Source organism: Rhinatrema bivittatum, chromosome 1 (genome assembly GCF_901001135.1).
Source record: "Rhinatrema bivittatum chromosome 1, aRhiBiv1.1, whole genome shotgun sequence".
Classification (NCBI taxonomy): Eukaryota; Metazoa; Chordata; class Amphibia; order Gymnophiona; family Rhinatrematidae; genus Rhinatrema; species Rhinatrema bivittatum.
The window spans coordinates 262,356,274-262,381,925 of NC_042615.1; the positions used below are offsets into that span (position 1 = coordinate 262,356,274).

The following is a 25,652-nucleotide window of genomic DNA, read 5'->3' on the forward strand; positions in this document are numbered from 1 at the left end:
ATCAAAGTAGTAAAAAGGAGAATTAATCCAAGGATAAACTAGGGGGGAAGGAATAAAGGGAGGGAGGAAGAAAGAGATTGAGCTGGGGTGAAGGAAGGAAGGGAGAGAGAAATGACCAGTCTGGGGATAAAGTTGGAGGGTGGTGAGAGAGACAGAGTCAATCCAGGGTTGAACTGAAGGAGGGGGGCCAGGAAGAAAGGAACGGAGAGGAGGGAGAAAGAACTGGAGGGTGAGCTGGTCAGTGAGGAGAAGGAGTGGAGAAAATTACTTGCTGTTGCATAATCTGGGCTCATCATTAAATCTCTACTGTTGGCATGTTCATATTAAAAAGCGTTATTCTTATTTTAATAACTAAGTGAAAAAAAAATGACTGAAATATTCTGGAAGTGAAAAGATTTCTTCCACAGACATCAATTCAATTTGTAGACTGCCTCAGGCAGGCTCAACATGCTTGTAAACACACTCAGCAGGCTGTGATTACTTTAGCAATGTGCAAAGTGCATTTGTCTTCTAAGGAAAACGTCACTTGGAAGACAGATCCACTTAAAAACCTGAAGGGAAGTAGATGAAAGGTACACAGAATTTGGAATAAAGCATTGTTTAACATGGAACACATGGCAACAGAACCAGATTGTCTGCTCTTATTACAGAACAGTCTTTGTATGTATGTTTTAAACAAACTCTCACCCTCCTCCCTGACATATACTGATACAGGGAGAGCATTTCAAGAGAATGCAGTGAATCCTGTAAGTAGACTGCAGTCGATATTCAAAGAGTTTGTCCAGCTAACTTTGGGAGATAACCAGATAGACCTTGACTTTTCAAATTCCTGCCTCAACTGACTAGCTAAACTTTTTCCCAGCAAATTGTTGCCTGAACAAAATGTAGCCAAAAAAAAGGAGGTGGGACTGGTCTGGCGTTCCTAGGGCACAGTTTGATTTTGTCTGGTTAGCGCTGGCTGGCCAAAATTACCTGGGTAACCCTGCTCGGCCAGATTGCTGGCCTAAAGTTAACCAGAACACTCTCTCCCGTTTACTTTAAACCGGATATTCAGCCTGAACTTAGTCTGGCTGAAAATCCCGATAGAGTTAACCAGACAAAGTTGTCCTGGTAACTTTACCCGCACACAGCCAGCTGAATATCGATTCCTAAGCTATACATTCACATCCCCCAGTTTTCTGTAGCAGCTCAGGGGTGGATTCTGCTTTGGGAATAGTGGGAGAATGGAGAGAAAAAAGATTCTGGGATGAAGGAAATGAAAAAGAGGGGTGCCACATGCTTGAAAGAGCAAGTCTGGCTCCCAGCGGCAATGTTGGCTGAAGCGCCATTCTACTGTCAGCTGGCAAGGGAAATAGTGGGGTGGGGTGGTGGAGGATCAAGGCCTTCCAGTTCACGTGTATCTGCCGGCTTATCTGTCCCTTCACCTGATTCCTTTCTACTGTGCTCATCATCCTCTCGATTTGCCAGTTACCTGCGTTTCTATGGGGAACAGCAAAATCTGCAACCAGGGCCAGCTTTAATGGCCATTGTCATCCCATCCTGGGACATCAGGGTCTGAGACTGTAGTAACATGGGTTTTCTTATGTAATTAGTCAAATAAATATTTTCCTTCTATATGCAATGATTTTTCATATTTTTTTTTATTTTTATTTTCAGGCATTTCCAAATTAACACAAGAAAATCTTGTACAGCAATAATAGTGAAAATCAAAGTAATCCTAATACAGGAAATAAAAATATTTAGTTTCCAATAATAGCCATGATCAAAAATAAAGAAAAGTTGGGAGGGCCCAGAAATGTGAGTGAATACAAAGAAACAATTTAAAAAGAAAAATACAGAAACAGTTATATTCCTAAACCAAACCAGCTATTGGTGACTCTTAGATGTGCAAATCTAGAAACGTCCAAACTTGTGAAGACTAAAAAAAAGTATAATTTACATTTTGATATCTAACATAGCATTTACAAGGATATCAAAGAGTAAATTGTGCCCCCCTAGAAAGCACATCCAGTCACATGGAAAGAACATTTTTCCTATGAGTTTGAGTACTTTTAGTAAGATCTGGATATATCCAGACCTTTTGTCTATAGAATAAAGACAGCCTGTTGCGAAAGAAAAATTTAAAAATATTATTCCTATCGGAAAGGAAAACAGAGGAGACCAAAAGTACTCTCCTTCTTAGCTGCTGGAGAGCCTAGCCATACTGCCCTTATACTTAGGTAGGTATTTATACCTCTATATGAGGCCCACTTAGTTACTCGAGGTGAGGTTTAGGTATTAGTGTAGGGGTTAGGGGCCACTTTGACATTCCGAGTGCGACGTACGAACAGAACAGTGCTCTCTTTTGAAGATTTGATGACCTTCAGAATGAGTAAACTCACCCAAAGATGAGATTTGTGCAATGTTCTCTCAACCTAACTTGATGGCTTCTCTACCTAGGTAACATCAAGCTAGGCTGAGAGAACATTGCACAAATCTCATCTTTGGGTGAGCTTCCTCACTCGAAGGTCATCAAATCTTCACAAGAGTGCACTGTTTTGTTCATATGTCATACTGTGAATGTCAAAGTGGCCCCTAACCCTTACACTAATACCTAAACCTCTCCTTGAGTAACTAGGTGGGCCTCATATAGAAGTACAAATAGCTACCTAGTATGAAGGCATTATGGCTAGTCTCTCTCTCTCTCTCTCTCTCTCTCTCTCTCTCTCTCTCTCTCTGGTTATAGGTAGGAAATAGTACTATAATTCTGGCACTTATTGCAAAAAAGTTATCACAGTTTGCACTAATACCTATGCAAAGCACACTTTGCAATTTAGTGCATTTTGATAAATCCAGGCCTTAGTCTCTTGCAACATTTCAAGAATCCCAGATAGATCCAGTAAAGGTGATTGTATTAATTCATCAGCTCTACTCTCAGAAGCTTGGGGAAAATAATATACCTTCATTATTTCAGGCATTGCAGAATCTGGAATTTTTAACACCTGAGAAACATATGTTTAAAAGAGATCTAAAGGGGAAATCAAATTTATAACTGGAAGATTCAATATTCTTAAATTTTGGGATCTCAAAGCATTTTCTATGTTTTCCAGTTTCTTATTATTTACCAAGTCAGATTGAACTAGAGTTTGTTGTATTTTCTTGACTGCTGTTAAACGTGCTTTAACACCATCCAACTTAGGCATAAAAGAGGAAATCAAATTAGTATTTACCATAACCTATTGCTTAGTGTCCAGAGTAACTTGGGATAACGTTGCAATTGAAGATTCAAGAGACTTTAGAACAATCCATATTCCATCTAGTGTGATTTCAGGAGAATGCAATGAAATATTTCCAGGGTTCAGGACATTCATAGAAGCACCACCTTCACCAAAAGTTATGCCTAATCCAGCTTCCACACATCTTGCAGATGGTAAGGCTATGTTAGAGGGGTCAGCTGCTCCAAAGGATCCTGGACCTGTACAGCCACCTCAATTCACAGGCACAACACCCACTGAGGCTGAGATCACCTGAACCCCAGTTAAAACGTCACCCCATTGCCTTGTTCCCGACTCCTTTCGACATACCTCGACGGGGATCGTTACAGGGGCCGGATTATTGGGAGGTTCATGGTGGGATGGAGAAGGCATGTTCAGAGTGCCGGGGCTCAAGGAAATGTCAGCAGTCAAAGGGGATGGTGTTCGCTCCCCTGCCGCCTACAAAGCGACCAAGGCTGCCGGTGTTACTGTCAGAGTTTCCACAAAAAAGCCCTCAATACGGGGCTGTGATAGTTCCAAAGAGGGAGAACTGGAAGTAATCTCCCTCAGTTTAGTGTTCCTTTTCGTGTGAGGCATTTTCAAAGAGGAAATCTAATAAAGAGGTAATCTGACTGAGAGAGTTCTTGCATCAATCCTCACTTGGCGGCCATCTTGGAGTCCTCCAATTTTTCATAATTTAAAATAGAATATAAATATGCCGCAGATATGCCAGATATGCTGCAGAATTTTAAAATTGCTGGTCACTTCATAACCTTATCACAGGCTGCCACAGAAAACAAACTCCTTGTATGACACATTAATTTGAATAGACAGACCTTTTGCAAACATAAAACATAGTTCAGTTTTACATTAAAATTCATGAAAACATACTGTAGCTAATGGAAGAGGCTTTATAAGCAGTAATGTAATACAATTAATGTTTCATTGAGTGCAATGGTAGAGGAGAAAAGCAGTAAATACTGATTGCATGAAGCTATGCACTTAAGCACAGCAGATAATGCTGTGTGCAACCACAGGTAGCCCCTCTGAAATCTATAGGACGGCCTATGGCTAGCACAGTCCTCACCCACAGCTGCCAGCCATGCTGCAGGAAATGGCACTAAATGTAACAGCTGTAAAGTGCTGCTAATTGTATGCTACAAGTTGAGTTTTAATAGATTTTATGTGTGAGCTATAATTAAAAATCCTTTCTATATAAACAAACCAGAATGCACCAAATTACACAGAACAAATAGACACTTTAGAAAATGTTCACACTATGATGAATATACATTTGTATATATCTGGAGAGCATTCAAGTGAAAATAATTGTATTTTGGATGAAACTGGCTGTTACGATTTGGGTTATTAATTTACAGGTGCAAGAATTGAGATGAATCCAGCCACAGGCTTATGCGAAGGTGATGCGGTCACCCTCACCTGTGTTACCATGAAGAGCATGTATCCAGTAACAAGTTATACATGGTATAAGAACACAAAGTGGTTTCAGGAAGGCTCTGCAAGTTCTCTTGTGTTTCAGAAAGTGACTAGTAATGATGCGGGCTCCTACTTTTGCAAGGCTGAGAGTACTGACGGGGATAAGATCTCTCCCCCAATCACTCTGCGTGTCTTCTGTAAGTATGTAACTGCAGCTACATCCTATATATCTCCACTTTACTTAACATTAATGCAAGCTACATGCTACTCAAGGTTGCATGGAATAATGGGTATTCTGACATTGCAATCTCAAAGCCCATACCCAGAGCACCCAAGTTATGTGCTTCCACACCATTCAGATCAATTATTACAATCACTAAGGCAATACCATACTACTAACCAATTGTAAATATACTGTAGCCTTTGAAGTAAAAACCATATGGTTCATGGTCTAACGTCTCAACAGTGTTGATGATGTCTGCATTATTAAAGAGTTATTGCGAGGGTTGAATCTGCTTTTTTCTGGCTAACTTGTAATTCCACTTTGGATCTGTGATTCAAATTTACAAGATAGATAAGACACGAGAATTAGACCTGACTTGAATGATTTATTTCTCAGAAGCATAGTTATGTGAATATTTGCAGCTCTGATCTATTTCAGGTGTATGAAGTTAGTGTGAAGCTTAAGAAATAGCAAATATAAATTCAAAGCTGCCAAAATCCAAACCAGGCTGAAAAGATCTGAAAGACTGAAATGGAGATTTGGATTAATTCTATTGATTTATGTTATGGCCGTTGGTCGCAGATGGCTGCGACCGATTCAACTCACGTCATGTGCTGCTCAGCTCTCCTCTCCGGGCCTGCTCGCAGCCTGCCTAGCGCTCTCTCACAGAGGTTCCTGCTCCGGCACTTGCATCTCCAGTTCAGCCTATATACTGTGGGTTCTCTGCGGAGCTGTATCCCTTACCCCGCTCCTCGAGGTCCCCCACAGTATTCTCTCACTAGCTCCTGCGATCACATGGTTGTGATGTAAGACGTTCTGTTCCTCTACTCACTACTGTATCCCCTGCTACAGCTGACCTCACCTCCCGAGGGTGAGGACTAGTGGGGCTCCTCCCCACAGGTGGTATCAACTCTCACCTCCGGCCAAGGGCCCCACGAACCTACAAATCCTAACAATTTATGGTCTCTGCTGCTTTGACACTGATTATATAAATCCCTCTGATCCCATTTCTGCAGATGTTCAAATTTAATCCTAAGCAGTTCACCTATTCCTATTACCTGGCAACTTATTCCTGCTCCTAAGATGAAAATATAAAAGCAAAAATAATTGAAAGCTCTATCAACCATAGTTGAATATAATAAATAATGTTACAGAATGCTGTTTTAAATACAGATTTGTTTCTGATCTTCATTAATGCCTTCACATTGACCTGAAGACATATAAAATCATTTGCTAGAAATAGATCCATTTTATCTAACCCTAAAGAAATTAACATATTTGTAGTAACTGCATAAGAGGAGACTATGTCCATTATAAAATACTTGTAAAGAGTTTTATAAAACAAATAGGGGTAGATTTAAAAAAATTGCGCGCGTGCGTCCATGTGCGCGTGTTTATAAAATGCCAGGTCGCACGCGCAAGGTGGGGAGGATTTTTACAGTTACACACAGCGACGCATCGGGGCCTTCCCCAGTTCCCTCCCAGTCCGCTCCAAATGAAGGGGTACATTTTCAAAGTCTTCATCAGGATCAACATGCATGAAATATAAGGAGTTCTATGGAGAGATTGACTAACTCCAGACAAGTGGATTTTCAGTTGCCCGAAAGCACATGCCTTTTTTCCACAATGCACATATTTCTAGCCGCATCAAAAAGAGGCATTCCAGGAGATATTTTGTGAGTGTGGCTGGAAACTACACAAATAGATTTAAATTACAAAACTGTATGCTTGAAATTGCATATAGGCGAATTTTAAAATCCCTACACATGCCAAAGCTAGGAAATACGCGCAGACGTCAGGTCGACGTGCGCTGTTCAGATTTTTTAAAAGCGTGCATGCACTCGTGTATCTCCTAGTTCACGCACAAAAATTGTTTTGCAAAACAGGGGCAGGGTGTGGGCATTCCTGGATTTCTCAATGAAATCTGTGCATAAGTAATTACACACACGAGCAGGCTGGGGGCCCCTACCGCTATGGATCGCACGTAAGCCCTAAAACCCAAAAAACTAGAGGTTAGCAGGGTTTTAAGGGTTGGGGCTAATAGAGTAAAAGAGAGGCTATTTAACTAGGGAGGTCAGGAAATCCTTTTCTTTACGCGGCTGAACTAGGAACGAACTGGGAAAATGGCCAATTGCGTCGGCATGCGTGTGTGTTTTAAAATTCTCCCCGCTCATGCGGTAGAGGCGGCATTTGCGCACACATGTGCGTGTCCATATAAAATTGTGTGCTCCGCCTATTTTATACCTTGCGGGCATATACGGGCGTATGTTATAAAGTGACTGCATCTCTGGGGGCGAGCCGGCATAGGCACGTACACATGCGCCCGCACGGCTGTTTAAAAGTCACCCTCATACTGCTTAAGTATTGTAATACATAATGTAATTTGTTACGTAACAAGCCAGTCTTCAAATACTACATGTGTGGGCACCTTGGGTCTGAAAGTCACCTACCCAGGAAGTTACGTACCTGCATGAAAATGTACCCTAAAAAGCATAGCTACAAATTAATGTGTGCCAAAATCAATTGCAATTTGTATATTTCCAAAGCAAGTAGAATACTTAAGATAGCATTGGCTTGTATTTTTCATGGCTGCGCCATGTGCTTGGAATAGTCTTCCTGAACTGGCGCGTCATGCTCCCTCTCTCGCCGTGTTTAAATCCCATCTAAAGAGCCACCTTTTTGAAACCGCTTTGAAATCTTAGGCCTGATTGCCTGCTTTTAGCCTCATTAACTAACTTTCTTTTCTTTTCTTTCTAACCATTGTCTTGCTTTATGAAACACCCCAAGTCTTTGGTCCTGTATGTTTGACGTATTAGATTGTAAGCTCTATTGAGCAGGGACTGTCTTTTTGTGTGTTTGTTCAGCGCTGCATATGCCATGTAGCACTTTAGAAATGTTAAGCAGTAGTAATTTTGTCTTATTTCAACTTCTTTAATTCTAATGCTCAGGTCACATTTTAGTAATTTGAAGAAAATATAATGTATGTCTTGTTTCAAACATACAGATTCACCAAAAACACCCGTGATGACTTCATTCCTTGAAACACAAGGAAGGCAGATGGGCATGATTGAATGCACTGTGGACAGTGACCCCCCTTCAGATATAGCCTTGTACAGAAATGGTCAACTTGTGGCTTCTAGCAATTTCCACGGTTCAGTCAATCAGCAATTAAGAATTTCTGTTTCCCATAATTCCTTGAAATTGGAAATCAAAGATATTAGACCAGAAGAACAAGGAATATATTACTGTTTAGCTAAAAATACCTATGGCACTGCAAACACATCTATACATTTCTCTGTCCAAGGTAAGATCCGTTTTTCTTAATTTTATACTTTTCTTGTTACATTTTATAATTCTCACCTTTTAGGGAACTCTTTAGCTTCACAGAAAGTCATAGATTAGTAGGAAGTGTAGTGCTGGAAAAGCTTCCCAGCGGGAATCTATATGACGCTCGGCGCCAATAATCAAACTGCTTTTCCAGACCCAGGGTATTCTCACTGAGTCTTCTGACTTGGCAACTATGTCTGTGGCAGAGCCGTCTATGGTGGTAGTAATGAGGGAAGACAATACTGGAAAGTCCTGAGCATGCATCAAGGAATTCTGTTGGGAGTCGTGCAGATTTGGTGGATGTGGGAAAAGCAGCGACCTTGGTAAATGTGTTATTTTCTGATGAAGGTGGAACAGCGCTGGCTGTGTCTGAGTCATCAGCATGTCCCGCGGGAAATACCTGCTCACATATTATTTATGAAACCTCTAACCCAATAACGCCCTCCCTCCACAAAGAATTCTCCCCTGTATCTCCCAAAAAAACAAGCTCCCTTGATTCACCCAGGAGGCCACCATAAAATGTTGATGGTTAATTTGACACAGTGCCTAGCAGTGCCTCAAATTTGGATCTCATGCGTGCAATTGAAGGTTCAAGGCATCACTTGCCAGTGCCAGATCAGCAAGGGACACTAAGCCAATAGGACGTTTCTAGTGCTGGCTCCTCATAGGGTCCTTGTCCAAAGGTAATGGGGGTGTTGCCTGTTCTGGAGGAGTTCTGAGGAGATTGGCAGACTGACTGTTTAGCATATGCAGGTAGGTTAACATTGTAAGTACCTGTATACAAGCTAAGCAGTGTGCATTTTGCCCCAAGTTATGGGCTTTATATATATAGCATGTTAAATTTTCTTGATTAGGAAATACAGCAATTCCAACTAAATCGAGAAAAAAAAGGAAACAAAAAGCAGCAAAATAGCTTTTAATTGCCTACTTCAGTACATAAAGGAGAAGGGAATAAAGGACAATAATACAAAGGAAAATAAAAGACATTACATCTTCAGGAAGTCTTAAGGTCCACAATTAATAATTTGTCACACAAAAACATAGAGAGTTGGGAAAGCTCAGAAAAAAAATCCAATCTTGCCACTTGATGATTAATTAAACATTTATAAGGGTATTTCTAATAAAAGGAAGTACCAATCTGTAACACCTTTGGTCGACGTAATAAAAATTCTGTCATTTGTTTGAGATTTCTTTGGACAGGTCAGGTAAGGCCCTAATTTTAGAATTTAAGAACAAAACATCCCTATGCCTATAGATAGGTTTGAACATCATTGCCACATATCATTTTAGCGAAAAACTCCCAATCAATGTTGCATAACACACCACTTATGGGTCCATTTCAATTAACACAGAGATGTTCAGGCTATCAAATGAAAGTCCAGGTGGGCTCAATCCCTCAAATGCTAGATCAGTTTTACAACCGGGAGGAAGGTATATCCTATGAATAGATGGAATAGATCCTACAGGAGTCTGCAAACACTCATTCATATAACGAGGAAAGATAATATTGGAAAACGGAGAATTCACTCTAGCAAAATGAATACATCTTAAGATCTGCTTCTGAACCATATTTTCTAAATTCTTCAATTTCCTTTGTGTTACTACATTGTCCCTCATAATATCACTTCTGCATTCTTGCATCTTCTTATAACTTTGCTCAGCTTGATTTATTTAAATCCCTGGTTCATTGAAGTCTTTCTCAATACTTTCTCCTTTACTCTTAATATTTTGCATTTGTCATTCCTGTGGAGCAAACTTTCCCAACAACGACTTCTCCACACTGGAAATAGCCTTCCACAGGTCATCCAAAGTAACAAGCAAAAGTTTTCTAATTCAAAAGTTTCAGCATCAAGAGAAGCAGAAATTTGAAGCATAACTGGGGGAATTATGGTGTCCACTTTCCCTTGAATTCAGCTCTCGTTACGTTCTATGCACAGTCTCCCAGCCCCATCTTCATATTTTGCTCCCCTGAAGACTGTTGCTTCATTGCATGCTTTCCTCAAGCACTGGTCTGTTCTCCTCCACATGGCATCTCCAAGACAGCGCCATCAGCCTGCACCCCAGGACCAAGCGTGCTCAAGTTGCGAAACATTGGCTGCAGGGGGAAGATGCAAGCTCCCGAAGTTGAAGAAACCTCATTTTCCAAAGAAGAGGTACCTCACAGGCTTAGAGGTAGATCTTTAAAAAGTACGCGCGCGCATACTTTTGTTCGCGCAACCGGCGCTAACAAAAGTATGCCGGATTTTATAAGATACGCACGTAGCCACGCGTATCTTATAAAATCCGGGGTCAGCGCACGCAAGGCTGTGCAAAATCGGCAGCCTGCGCGCGCCGAGCCGCGCATCCTGCCTCCGTTCCCTGCAAGGCCGCTCCGAAATCGGAGCGGCCTCGGAAGGAACTTTCCTTCCGCGTCCCCCCACCTTCCCCTCCCTTCCCCTCCCTTCCCCACCCCCCAGCCCTACCTAAATCCCCCCCCCCTACCTTTGTTGGGGCAAGTTACCCTGCTTGAAGCAGGCGTAACTTGCACGCGCCGCCTCGCATCCCCCGGCACAGGCCGCAGTGCCGGGGGACTCGGGACCACCCTCCCGGCCCACCCGGCCCGCCCCCGAACCGTAGTCACACCCCCGGACCCACCCTGGACCGCCCCCTGACCCCAGACATGCCCCAGACACGCCCCCTCCCGCCCCTTTTACGAAGCCCCAGGACTTATGCGCGTCCCGGGGCTTTGCGCGCGCCGGCGGCCTATGCAAAATAGGCCGCGCCGGCGGTGGATGCCTGCATCTGCACCACTGCATGGAAGAAGGATCAATCAGGCCAGATGGCACAACTATCACAGGTCTGGGAGGACAAACCCAAGCCTTTACCTTCATCTTGCACCCCATAACGTCACCAAAGGCATGAAAGGACTAAACAGACAGCTAATAAGAGAAGCTGCCATCTTGAATCTCCCTCCTGCCAGCATGTTAATTTAAATACATAATATCCTTAGACATGCACAAAACCATCCCTTGAAGAAAAAACGATCGTAGTTCGAAACACGGTCCCGTGTTGGGTTTGATCTACAGCGAGCATTAAGCTATGGCTTCTCTTGGCATACTTTGCAAGCCTTGAATATTGAGACAAGTTCTCTTTTTTTGTGGCTTCTTCATTTGATAATTGTAAAGAGAAATTTGATAATTGTGAAGAGAAATTACATATTTTTAATTGCAAAGGAAAATATTGAAAAAATAAGATAAAAACTCACAATAAAATCCTTAAGTTAATGCAGGATGAACTGTGTATGGTAAATGAACAATGATTATATATATAATGCAGATTTATAAGTGTGACAGAACAAATCAAAGATGCTTAATATAAAGTCATTTTTTACAGTGTCTATTGTGAGAATATGGTTTTTTTTAAATTCAGGGTAGGAGGACTAATACTGTGTAAAATTACATACTTTTATTTTATTTATTTACTTGTTTATTTTTGTGAAAGGATTTATAAATCACACTATCTAAAATTCTATGTGACGGGACCCCCAGTTTGGGGCCATGTCTAAAAGATAGGTACATAGAGAGACTTTGGGGAGGGGAAAATCTAGAGGTGTCTCTGTGGTGGAGTTTTGTAATAAACAAATTGGTATTAGGCTGCAATATCTGTGAATCACCACCAGATGGCATAAGGAACAGTGATAAGCTATGTTATATGCCTGTTAATGAAAATGTTCAGTGACAGGCCTTTAATGGCTTCTAGTGTAGGTTCCCCCCTTAAGAAAGCTGAAAGATGATCCTCTCTAGCAGGCCGATGCAATATCATGCGCATAAAAACCGTGCATCCAAAGTGGACGCACGTTTTATGAACGCACATATATTAATCTCTTCTGGGCGCTCGATGCAATATGCAAATGAGCTGCCACGCTAAAAGGGACACGCAATGGATATTTTGTGCATCCCTGGTGCTCTGCATCAGGTGCCCAGGAGAAGTGGTTGTGCGTCCACAACAGCCTGGCCAGAGTGTTCCCGATTGATCCTTTTCACTGACAAATGTCAATGAAAGGACCAATCTCCTTTCAGGACAGCCTTCTGAAAGGGGATTGGTCCTTTCCCTAACATGTGACAGTGAATGGACCAATCGGCAATAAGTGAAGCAGTGAATAAATTAATATTAAGTGCCCTGTGTGTGCAGCTCAATAAAATGGACACTCAATTTATGAGCATCTGTTTTCTCCCACAGCAGCTAATTTACTGGCACAATATGCACGCACAATATACACAGCCGTGAATGTGTATACTGTGAGTGCATATTGTGTGCCCCGAATTTTTTTTTAACATCAAGACTTTTTTTTGCATGCTGCTGCTTTCTGTGGTTCTTCCTACTTTGCGAGGATACTAAGTAGGAGAAACCACAGAAAAGCAGTTTTTTTGTTTTTAAGTTGAGCCCTTGATGTACGGGAAGACTTTATTCCTGCTCCAAGCAAGCGTAAAACTTGACTGTTTAAAAAATGCACCTAGGGCGCACGGGGATTTTTTGCATTGCAGGATAATAGCTAATAGCCTCATCTACATGGAATTGACATGTGATGAGCGCTATTAGCTAAGTGTGCATTTTGGATGCACTGAACACCTTATTGCATTGGGAGTATGGACACACGTCCAAAACGCGTGTCCAGTCAAGCACTCGTTAACTTGTGTGCTAGACTCAGTGCACGATATTGCATTGGCCTATAGGAATGGCCAAAGGGGGTTATATAACCTGAGTAACATTTGTTGGAAGTGGAGATTTTCCAAGGAAGTTGGTTGGAGACTGGAGAACCTCCAGGATGTAGGAAGTTGAAGGGAACCAGCCTGAGGGCTGATGGGCCTGAGGACTCCTCCATATGGGGTAGGCTTACAGGGGCTGTTCCCTTTATGAGGAGAGGCCTGAGGCCTGAAGTGGATGGTGTTTCCTCCCCCAGAGGAAATGGCTGAGAGTGGAGAAGAAGCAGTTTTCCAAAACAAGGAATGTCCCCATGGCGTACCGAAGTGGAGAGGATGCCAGGGAAGTCTTTAGTACTGCCAGAGAACAGGGCACAGAACTAGGTTGGAGATGGTGCCTGGGGTTTACTGTGAGAGAGCCTGAGTCAGATGACCTCTGAAGAGTTTGTGTGTACAAGAAGGGGAAGAATTGTATTTCTGGTGGGGAGGAGGGGAGGGGGGAGTGAGTCAGAGACCCTGAGGGTTGGTGAAGGAATTTAGGGATGTGAGCCACATGTCCTGCTGGGAATGAGTCTGAAGGAGCTATAATGTGAAGAAATTTTGGGACTGAGCCCCACATTCCTGTTGGGAGTAATTCAAGAAGTAGATGAAGAGTACTAAGAAAGTGGAAGGAGTATTAGAATTGTTACTTTAAAGTTGGGAGCACTGTTTAGCAGAGTTTGATAACTTTATCTCGATTGAGAATCCTATTGAACCCTTAGTTATACCCCACTATTCTATTGTAAATAGTTGCTGGCTGGTTACCACAGAAAATAAAGAGTTCATGGCTTGCATTATACTTGATGTGGACTGGTGATTTATGGCACACCTTAGGCTGCCAGAAATGAGGATCCATACAGAGACCAGGGTTCACAAGGGGAGATCTAAAGAGGAGACTCCTTGTCCAGCCCAAGAACAGCTACCTACCCTACTGCCTCTAGTCCAGGTCCACTTTACCATCTGCAAGACCCATATTGCTGAACTCTAAAAATCCTGAGAGCCTAACATTTAGTGCTAAATGGTGCCAGAACCTCTCAATATTTTATGTGCTCGTCGTGGGGGTTACGTTTCTGTGGTTACAATACACACATATATACGTACATTATACAAACAGCCTCCTCAGCTAAACTTACATAAGAACATAAGACTTGCCATTCTGGGTCAGACCAAGGGTCCATCAAATCCAGTATCCTGTTTCCATCAGTGGCCAACCCAAGTCACAAGTACCTGGCAGGATCCTAAGGGGTAGATAGACTCCATACTGCTTATCCCAAGAATAAGCAGTGGATATCTGCAAGTCCACCTTAATAATGGTTTAAGGACTTTGCCTTCAGGAACTTGTTCAAACCATTTTTAAACGCAGCTACACTAATAGCTTTCAACACATCCTCTGGCAACAAATTCCAGAGTTTAGTTATGTGTTGAGTATATCAATATTTTTTGTTGTGATTCTGGTGTCATGTAGCTTCCCAACCACCAGAGGTTCTCCAGGAGCTGGGCCTACCCTCTCTCCATCTCTAGTCTCAGTGACCTTATGACTCGGCAATTCCTTGCCTATTTAGCTCTGCCTCCGTCTATACTCAGGGCCTTGTCATTGAGTCTGCTCAGCTCCTTGCTTGGCCCCTCATCTCTGCAGACCTTGTGGCTCTCTGCAGCTTTCTGCCTTGTGGCTTTCCATAGTCTTCTCGTCTCTGTATTCCTTGTGACTTCCTGTAGCTTTCTGCCTTGTGGCTTCCTTAGCCTTCCTGTATTCTAGCTTGCCTTGTGGCTTCCCTAAGTCTTCCTATCTCAAGCCTTGCTCCCTGGCTCCCAAGCCTCCTGTCTCAAGCTTGCCAGTATTAGTAACCTCTGTTTTGTTCCAGTGTTCCACCCCTAACCTTGGTTCCTGCCTGAGCTCCAGACCCACCAGACATCCACCTACAGCCCTGCAGCCTGTTTCTTCAGTCCTGCCTGACTTCTGTCTCCAGTCCTGCAGCCTGTATCCCCAGGCCTGTTCAGCTTCACCTGAGTTTGTTCCTCACAACTCCAGATTCCATTCCAGCTTTAGCCTTAGGTCTCCTCCCTTGTTCAAGACCTGCCGGCCACGAGAACCCAAGAGCGCAACCTGCAGGGAAGGTGGCTGGTATAGGCCGTAGATCGCCCTAGTCTAGTCTGCCCCTGGAGTCCTGGACTGTTCCCATGGGGGTTCCCCAGCCGAGCTGTGTCCTCAACCCTAACATTTTTCCTATTTGTCTTAAATGTATTATCTAGTATCTTCATTGTGTGTCCCCTAGTCTTTACTTTTTGAAAGAGTAATCAACTGAGTAACATTTATTCGTTCCACTCCACTCATTATTTTATAAAACTCTATCATATCTCTCCTTCATAATTTCATGCACATAATGGAGAGGCATTCTGGGGATGGAGTCTCGATGGGGTCTGGATTTATTATTTATTTTATTTATAAGCATTTGATATTCTGCCTTTACCAAGCCCAGGTCAATATTCAGTGAGCTGGCAAGCAGCAAATTTATCTGAGTAAAGTTATGCATGTAACTTTTCACAAATATTCAATGGAATACATCTGGATAAGTCTGCGGTGGAATATATGCGGATAAAATTATTTGCATAACCTTAACTGGATAAAATTAGGACAGCCATTTTTCCAACCAGACTTATGCACATAACCTTAGCTGGAGAGCACTCACTATGGGGTAGATTTTCAAACTATGCGAATAGGCCTACTTTTGCTGGCGCATCAGGCGCAAGCAAAAGTACGCTGGATTTTAGTAGATATGCGCGGAGCCGCGCGTATCCACTAAAATCCTGGATTGGCGCGCACAAGGCTATCAATTCTGTATAGCCGGCGTGCGCCGAGCCGCGCAGCCTACCCCCGTTCCCTCCAAGGCCGCTCCGAAATCGGAGCGGCCTCGGAGGGAACTTTCCTTTGCCCTCCCCTCACCTTCCCCTCCCTTCCCCTACCTAACCCACGCACCCGGCCCTGTCTAAGCCCCCCCCTTACCTTTGTCGGGGGATTTACGCCTCCCAAAGGGAGGCGTAAATCCCCGCGCGTCAGCGGGCCTCCTGCGCGCCGGGACGCGACCTGGGGGCGGGTACGGAGGGCGCAGCCACCGCCCCGGGCCGTAGCCATGCCCCCATACCCGCCCCCAAAACGCTGCCGACACGCCCCCGAAACGCCGCGACGACCGGGCCCGCCCCCCCGACATGCCCCCGACACGCCCCCGTCGGAGAACCCCGGGACTTACGCGAGTCCCGGGGCTCTGCGCGCGCCGGTAGGCCTATGTAAAATAGGCACACCGGCGTGCAGGGCCCTGCTCGCGTAAATCCGGGCGGATTTACGCGAGCAGGGCTCTTAAAATCCGCCCCTATGTTCCCTCACTGGCTAAAGTTTAGTACCACCTCAAGAATGCCTCTATCTATACCCATTTTTATAAGGATAAATTTTGGGTGCACAAAATGTATGCAGTCAGTGGAGAGAAATATTCGAACATCAGTTTTTGTGTAAATGAGTTAAGTGTACAGAACCCAATATTCAACTATCTCCTCCAAAAGGTTATGTAAGAACATAAGATATGCCATATTGGATCATACCAAGGGTCCATCAAGCCCAGCATCCTGTTTCCAACAGTGGTCAATCCAAGTCATAAGTACCTGGCAAGTACCCAAATTTTAAATAGATCTCAAGCTACTGTTGCAGTTTATAGATTTTTCCTCTAGGAATTTTCCAAACCACATCCTCTAGCAATAAATTCCAGAGCTTAACTATGCACTGAATGAAAAAGAATGTTCCTTGATTTGTTTTAAATGAGCTACATACATAAAGCTTTTCAATACTGAAGTTATACTGTTTCTATAATCCCGAAAGCAATCTATTAATCCACCCTAATTCTTATAATGTACCCCATCTTCTATCTTTCAAAAAACTGATTTCAAATATGCAGTATTTCTACAAGACATATTTAATTTAATTAGGAATTTTTATTCCATCTTCTTCAGCTTTTTCAAGTCAATTCAAGGTGAATTACAAAGTATAAATATAACAATATAGGAAGCAACCCTATACAAAAATACAAAAACCTCAATCAATCAAGGGCCCACACATCACCCTCTCACACCCTCTCACAAATTTCCATCCCACTCAAAATAACTACCATATAAATACTAAATAATGATTTAAACAAAAATATCACCAAGACACCTTCCCTAACAAACTGTCAATAAAATATACATTGAAAATCATCAATTACTTACCTATCCCTAATTCCATCTCATTTGCCATTTATTACATAGATGAAGTATGTAGATCACACTAAATATAGCTTATCCTCCCTTAATTGCACTTGCCAGGTTCTTATGGCCTGGATTGGCCACTGTTGGAAACAGGATGCTGGGCTTGATGGACCCTTGGTCTGACCCAGTATGGCATTTTCTTATGTTCTTATGTTCTTCATTTAAAATGATATAAAAATCCTTTTTTAAGAAAAACTCCTCCAGAGAGTATTCCAGGGCCTTGCTACTATAGCAAAACCAGAGTGCCCCTTTGAAACTTCACCAGCAAAATGAGAACTTCAAAGTTATCAAAGCCTTGGCCTTTTAGCACTAACTGCTTGATGCTGTCCTCTGGTGGTTCCTCCATCTGGAAGTTAAAGATGAGCAATATACAGATTAAAAACAGGGTTTCATAAAACGATTGCTGATCCTGATGAATTTGTCTACTTCTCACGGAAGTGTTAATTCCTATAAAGATACTATTAACAGCATGTTAGGACCCAACACATTTAAAGAATTCTACATCAAGAGGGTAATCCTGCATAGGATAAAGATATAGATTTTAAAAGCATTGCTTGTGCAAAGAATGAGTGTGTGAGAGAGAGAGAGAGAGAGAGAGAGAGAGAACCTCTGTATAGGGTCAGTCTGGCATTCTCTATATTTGTACCATTGCAGAGGGGCACTATGAATCGGGGTGGTTTTTGGGAAGTGGATTGGGGTTAGGGGTGGTGGTGTTTCAGACACATTTAGAGGTATTCATTGTAAAATTGACATCACTAAAGAATTTTAGTCCTTATAAAAAGGAGTTGATTTGTACATTGCACTCTTTCTCTCTCTCTCTCTTTCACTCACTCATACACGCATACTTTATAAAATGAGATGTGTGCGCGTTCCTTTTAAAATTTACCAGTAAGGATATTTTTTAGCCATAAACCTTAGCCAGAAGTTTCAAAGCTGACTTATGTACATAAATCCATTTTGAAAATTTATGGGTGTGCGCATAACAAGTGCCAGCATACACACACAAAGTTACACTTGCTTAGGAGAAGTGCAACTTTGTGAGTGTATATTTATGTACATACTTTCAAAAAGCAAAAGTACTGTCTCTGGCCCAACCTTGCCCCTCAGAATATCCTCTTTTTAGTGCTCTTAAAGTACATGTGAAATGGTTTTTGCACACATTTTTATGTGAACAACCCCCCCAGGCAATTTTCTAAAGGCCATTTATGTGCATAAAACTGGGGTTTATGTGTGTAAATCCCTGTGACAATTACCCCCCCCCCCCAAAATAAAAACCCCAAAACAACATATTACATGGCCCTAATCACCCATGGAACCTTGAAATGTGATAAGAATGTAACAGTAAGACACATGAAGACAGTGCTTTTATGAAGGATACTACACTTCTTATTTGACTGAAATCACTTACACAGGTTCATTCTGCACAGCTTCACCCAAAGCAGAAAATAATCCTTTATGCATGTTCCATGCTATCTGACACGGTGCCTCAAGCCAAGCAGGAAAGAGGACTGCCTGAGGTTCAACTCCTACTGTGCTCTGCATAATTTACTAATGCTTTTATTCTTTCCCTATTCAGCTGCAAAGATTGTGGTGGCTCCAACCACAGAAGTACAAGAAGGCAACACCGTGAATCTGACTTGTTTGGTCATTGGTAAAATGCAAGGAAGAGTCAACTACGTCTGGTACAAGAACAGCAGGCAGTTTAAGGAGGGCCCTGAAAGTTCATTGCTCTTCTATACAGTGGACGGTACTGACACTGGATCTTACCATTGCATGGTAAAGCACAGTAAGGGAAACAGTACCTCGTCGCTGATCACTCTGAACGTGCTTTGTAAGTTCTCTCCAATATTCACTTATTTTTGTTGCTGCACTACATAGTAACATAGTAATGATTAGGGATGTGAATCGTTTTAGGACGATTAAAATTATCGTCCGATAATTTTAATATCGTCTTAAACCGTTATGGAACACAATACAATAGAGATTCTAACGATTTATCGTTATAAATCGTTAGAATCGTGAGCCGGCACACTAAAATCCCCTAAAACCCACCCCCGACCCTTTAAATTAAATCCCCCACCCTCCCGAACCCCCCCCCCAAATGACTTAAATAACCTGGGGGTCCAGCGGCGGTCCGGAACGGCAGCGGTCCGGAACGGGCTCCTGCTACTGAATCTTGTTGTCTTCAGCCGGCGCCATTTTCCAAAATGGCGCCGAAAAATGGCGGCGGCCATAGACGAACACGATTGGACGGCAGGAGGTCCTTCCGGACCCCCGCTGGACTTTTGGCAAGTCTTGTGGGGGTCAGGAGGCCCCCCCCAAGCTGGCCAAAAGTTCCTGGAGGTCCAGCGGGGGTCAGGGAGCGATTTCCCGCCGCGAATCGTTTTCCGTACGGAAAATGGCGCCGGCAGGAGATCGACTGCAGGAGGTCGTTCAGCGAGGGTTCCGGCGCCTCGCTGAACGACCTCCTGCAGTCGATCTCCTGCCGGCGCCATTTTCCGTACGGAAAACGATTCGCGGCGGGAAATCGCTCCCTGACCCCCGCTGGACCTCCAGGAACTTTTGGCCAGCTTGGGGGGGGGCCTCCTGACCCCCACAAGACTTGCCAAAAGTGCAGCTGGGGTCCGGAAGGACCTCCTGCCGTCCAATCGTGTTCGTCTATGGCCGCCGCCATTTTTCGGCGCCATTTTGGAAAATGGCGCCGGCTGAAGACAACAAGATTCAGTAGCAGGAGCCCGTTCCGGACCGCCGCTGGACCCCCAGGTTATTTAAGTCATTGGGGGTGGGGGATTTAATTTAAAGGGTCGGGGGTGGGTTTTAGGGGGTTTTAATGTGCCGGTTTTGCGATTTTACGATTTTTCACGATATTTTACCCCCCCAAACGGCAACAATACGATTCCCTCCCCCTCCCAGCCGAAATCGATCATTAAGACGATCGAGGACACGATTCACATCTCTAGTAATGATGGCAGAAAAAGACCAAAATGGTCCATGTAGTCTGCCGAGCAAGCTTCCCAAGGTAGTAACTGCCACTTCATACAGGTTAACCTCAAGCTTTTTTATTTATTCCCATCCTCTAGCCTTTAGGGATCCACAGTGTTTATCCCATGCCCGTTTAAAATCCTTCACTGTTTTAGTCTTCACCACTTCCTCTGGAAGGGCATTCCAGGCATCCACCACCCTCTCAGTGAAGAAATATCTCCTGACATTGGTTCTAAGTCTTCCTCCCTGGAGTTTCAAATTGTGACCCCTAGTTCTACTAAATTGTTTCCAATGGAAAAGGTTTGTTGACGACCATGGATCATTAAAACCTTTCAAGTATTTGAAGGTCTGTATCATATCGGCCCTGCTCCTCCTCTCCTACAAGGTATACATATTCAGGTTCTTCAACTTCTCCTTATAAGTCATTCGATGGAGACCACCCACCATTTTGGTCGCCTTTCTCTGAACCACCTCCATCCTGTCTCTGTCTCCTTTGAGATACACAGTCTCCAGAACTGAAAACAGTACTCCAGGTGAGGCTTCACCAAGGACCTGTACAAGAGGATTATCACTTCCATTTTCTCTCTATGCAGCCTAGCATTCTTTTGGCTTTGGCTATTGTGGTGTCACACAGCTTTGTCAACTTCAGGTCATTAGACACTATCACCCCAAGGTTTCTCTCCTGCTCCATGCCCATCAGCCCTTCACCACCCAACGCATATGGTTCTTTCGGATTACCACATGACTCTGTGCATGACTCTGTGCATGACTCTGCACTTCTTGGCATTGAATCCCAGCTGCCATATCTTCGACCACTCTTCCAGCTTCCTTAAGTCCTGTCTCATTCTCTCTACTCCTTCCGGCTTGTCCACTCTGTTGCAGATCTTAGTATCATCTGCAAATAGACAAACTTTACCTTCTATCCTTCCGCAATGTCGTTCACGAAGATGTTGAACAGAACTGGTCTCAACACCGATCCCTGTGGCACTTCACTTAACACCATTCTCTCATCAGAGTAGGTTCCATTTACCATCACCCATTGTCTTCTATCTATCAACCAGTTTGTAATCCACGCCATCACCTTGGAGCTGACTCCCAAGCTTCTCATTTTGTTGATGAGTCTTCTATGTGGGACTGTATCAAAAGCTTTACTAAAATCCAAATAAATTATATCAAGCGCTCTTCCCTGATTCAGTTCTCTGGTCACCCAATCAAAGAAATCAATTAGATTAATCTAACAGGACCTTACCTTGGTGAATGCATGCTACTTCTGATCGACCAACCCACCTGATTGTAGATAGTTCACTATCCTTTCTTTCAGCAGAGTCTCCATTAATTTTCCCACCATGGAGGTGATGCTAACCGGCCTGTAGTTTCCAGCCTCTTCTCTGCTGTAGAAGGGGGTGGAGTAGATGTGAAGCGGGACCACCACCACTCTTCTCCAGTCCCTAGGCACTATACCCTTTTCCAGGGATCTATTGAACAGATCACACAGTGGACCCACCAGCACATCTCTGAGTTCCCTCAGTATTCTGGGGTGAAACTCACAAGGCCCCATGGCTTTGTCCACTTTCATTTTTCTTAGCTCTTCCCATACATTATCTTCCAAAAATGGAGTTTCATCTACTCCACCCCCTTCTACAGTCTTGATAACAAGTTACAGTCCTTCTCCAGGGTCTTCCTTTTTTTTTATTATCTATTTATTGAATTTTCACAAATCTTTACAGATAAATATCAGCATTTCACAATAGTAAGGGAAAGGCAATTATTATGAAGAAACAAATATATTGTAAAAAGAAAACATCCCTTCCATTTAGCCCAAAAAAATTATAAGAAATGGGGGAGAGACAATTTGAAATAAAAAGCAGAAAATTAAAGGTAATCTTAAACATTAAACATAAGCTTCTGAGTTAACCTGTGCACATTTCTATATGCCTAATTCCCCTCAGGTTGACTGGAATGAGAATCGAGATATATACGTAATTGTTCCGGCTCTTTGAACTTATACCTGGAATCTTTATATATGATTAAACATTGACATGGAAATCGCAAAAGAAATTTCCCCCCTCTGGACACAACCTCTCCCCGCATTTCCAGGAATCGTCTTCTTCTCAGCTGAGTTATTTTAGTGAGGTCAGGGAAAACTTTCACGGTAAAACCTTAAAATTTTTGATTCTGATTTCGAAAAAACAACTTCAGAATCACATCTCTTTTCACAGATGAATCTAATTGGACAAATAGAGTAGCTCTCTCCTTCACTTCCAGTTCAAAGGATTTTTCCAGAATGTTAGTTAAATCATAGGAATCCTCCATATTCTCCCTGTGATCTAATCGAGATTTTCCTTCATTTGGCTGGGGTATATAGTATATTCTTTTTATTTTAGGAATATCCTGCTCAACGAATTTTAAAACATTTATGAAATAACATCTAAGCAATTCACGGTGTGACAATAATCTCATCTTAGGAACATTTAAAATTCTTATGTTGTTCCTTTTAACAAGATTTTCCAGATTTTCCATTTTAGTCATTTGTATAGACTCAGATTTAATCAGGTTCATCTGAATCTTTTCTATTTCTGTTGTTTTATTTTCCAATACAGATGTTATGGATTCAGTTTTCTCCAGCCTTTTTTCCAATCCATGACTTAAGTCAATACTTTCCCTGACTGTAACAGTTAGGGAAGCAATAGATTTTTCCATAGTAGAAATGGCATTTAGTATATGTTCCAAAGTCACATTGGGGGTTATGGAGTGAGAAGAGTCGCAAACAACCCGCATTTCTTTCTCTTTCCTCATTTCAGGCTTCAAGAAAAAAGAGTTACCTTCACTGATTTCCTGAGGTTTACCAACCCGTAGGGTCCCGGAGTTAGATTCCTCTAAACTCACCGAGGAATTTGGAAATCCTTCCCTTCCTCTCTGGGCTTCTCCTACCTGGAGAGTTGTTTTGTTCTCCAGCAGTGCAGAGATGTTAGCATCGGTCTCTAGTTTCTTAAGCGGTGCCTCAGGGGTTTTTGGCGCGCCGGGGCTCAAAGATATTTCTGTGGCCAGAAGGCACAACGGCTGCTCTCCGTCGTCTCCTCCAGCGGCCCCTCCTTCCGGCGTTTGCTGCAACAGGCCAGCGAAAAGCTCCTCTATCCGTGGCTGATGTAAAGTTTGAATCGGGGTAGAGGTAAGTTCTTTAATTTTCGCCTTACGTTTCGTATGTGGCATGGTACCACAAACGAATTTTAAGGAAAATGTAATAGGAAATCTTTTTTTAGAGAAAAGAAAAGCGAAATCGCCACGGAGCTCCGTTTTCCGCTGCTCACTCGTCGGCGGCCATTTTGTCTCCCTCCAGGGTCTTCCTTAGTGAACACTGAACTGAAGTATTTGTTTAATATTTCTGCTAATTAAGAACATAAGAACATAAGAAAATGCCATACTGGGTCAGACCAAGGGTCCATCAAGCCCAGCATCCTGTTTCCAACAGTGGCCAATCCAGGCCATAAGAACCTGGCAAGTACCCAAAAACTAAGTCTATTCCGTGTAACCATTGCTAATGGCAGTGGCTATTCTCTAAGTGAACTTAATAGCAGGTAATGGACTTCTCCTCCAAGAACTTATCCAATCCTTTTTTAAACACAGCTATACTAACTTCATCTCTCTCCACCCATTGATCCTTATCCCCTTTCAATTTCACTATACCACTATGGACCTTTCTCCTTTCTCCGATATATCTGAAAAATGTTTTGTCACATCGCTTTATCTCCTTGGCAATCCTTTCTTCTGCCTGACTTTGATTTCTTGATTACTTTTTTCATCTCCCTCAGTTTCGCCAGATAATCCTTCCTGTGTTCCCCTTTTTGTGATCCTTTATATTTCTTAAAAGTTGCTTTTTTTGCTTTTATTACATCAGCCACCTCCTTTGTGAACCAGATTGGATTCTTATTTCTCTTACTTTTGATTATTTGTTGCTTTTGTAATTGCTCCTTTTAGTTTGGCCCACTGTTGTTTGACCTCTCCCATTTTCTCCCAGTCTTCCAATTCTGTCTCCAGATATTTCCACATTTCTACAAAGTCTATTTTTTTGAAGTTCAAAACTGGGGTCTTTGTGTGACTTCTCCGGATCCTATTTGCAATATCAAACCATTCTGTTTGATGATCACTGGTGCTGAGGTGGGCACCCTCTGGGACATTAGTGACATTAGCCCCATTAATGAGCACTAGGTCAAGTATAACTCCCTCCCTCATGGGTTCCATTACCATTTGTTTGAACAGAGTCCCTTACAGAGCATCCACTATCTCTCTACTTCTGTTAGATTCTGCAGAAGGGATTCTCCAGTCCACATTCGGCAGATTAAAGTCACCAACAGTCAACACTTCCCCCTTCTTTCCCACCTTTATAATGTCTTTGATCAGATCTCTGTCTAGTTCTTCCGTTTGAGTCGGAAGCCTTTATACCACTCCAGTAAAAATGGATGTATAGTCATCTTTTTTTAGGACGGCCAATAATGCTTCTTCTCTACCGCACTTTCCTTGCAGTTCAGTTGCTTGGATATTATTTTTTACATAAAGTGCTACTCTTTCCCCCTTTTTTGTCCTTTCTGTCATTCCTTAACAAGTTACAGCCTAGTATGGCCATATCCCAGTCATGAGAATCTGTGAACCATGTCTCCATGACAGCAACAATGTCCAAGTCTGCCTCCACCATTAAGGCCTGCAGGCCTGGCATTTTATTGCCCAAACTGTGAGCATTTGTAGTCATAGCTTTTCAACTTTTCTCCCTTGCTATGTTGCACTTCCTAGGAACCTTTTCTGTTTTTTTGAGCTGATTGAGTTTGTTATTTTCACTTCACATGGCCTTCACAGGTCTTATTCTGCCAGAGCCTACTGTTATCCAGTTGATTCTGGTTTTTTGAATCCTGGATGTCTGATAACTCTGTGGGAGTGGGGGTTGAGATACAGGTTGCTGTAAACTTGGGGAAGGTGGGTGCTTGATTGTCACATATCTAGTTTTACCAGAGCCCACTGTAAAACATTTTATCCTGGGATTCTGTAACCGCTGTGGGAGATGGGTGACAGATGGATGTTTCAAGGAAGGGGAGGTTAATTGAATCCTGGCCAATTGCTCCCTTAGATGGATCAGCTCCATTTTAATGGATAGAAGAAGGCAAAAGGGACAGCCCTTGGTTCTCCAAATGGTAGGCCTTGGGACATAAGCACCACAATTGTTGCATTAAATTAAAGCCATTCTCTCTGATTAATTAAAATCCTAAAGATAAGGTAAGGTGCGCTTAGTCCCTAGCAAAGATTTTTAATAGGTATTTGAACTAAGAACTAAAAGTATGTGTTATCCAGTAAAGATTAATAGATCGAAATGCTAGGGGTGTGCATTCGTTTTCGCCGTATTGGCGATCCGCAACGTATATTACACTATTCGTAGTATTCGTGGGGAAGCGAAAC

At 42.8% G+C, this 25,652-nt stretch overlaps 1 protein-coding gene across 2 annotated transcripts in view; it reads left to right on the forward strand.

Annotated features, from left to right (window-relative positions):
* The window catches only part of SIGLEC1 (sialic acid binding Ig like lectin 1), a 147,272-nt gene that overhangs the window by 106,717 nt on the left and 14,903 nt on the right, over nt 1-25,652 (forward strand). For both annotated transcript variants that reach the window (XM_029594240.1, XM_029594246.1), the window contains exons 16-18: nt 4,613-4,867; nt 7,898-8,197; nt 18,805-19,059. In XM_029594240.1, coding sequence (XP_029450100.1) covers nt 4,613-4,867; nt 7,898-8,197; nt 18,805-19,059 — 810 coding nt within the window. The remainder of the gene's footprint in view (nt 1-4,612; nt 4,868-7,897; nt 8,198-18,804; nt 19,060-25,652) is intronic.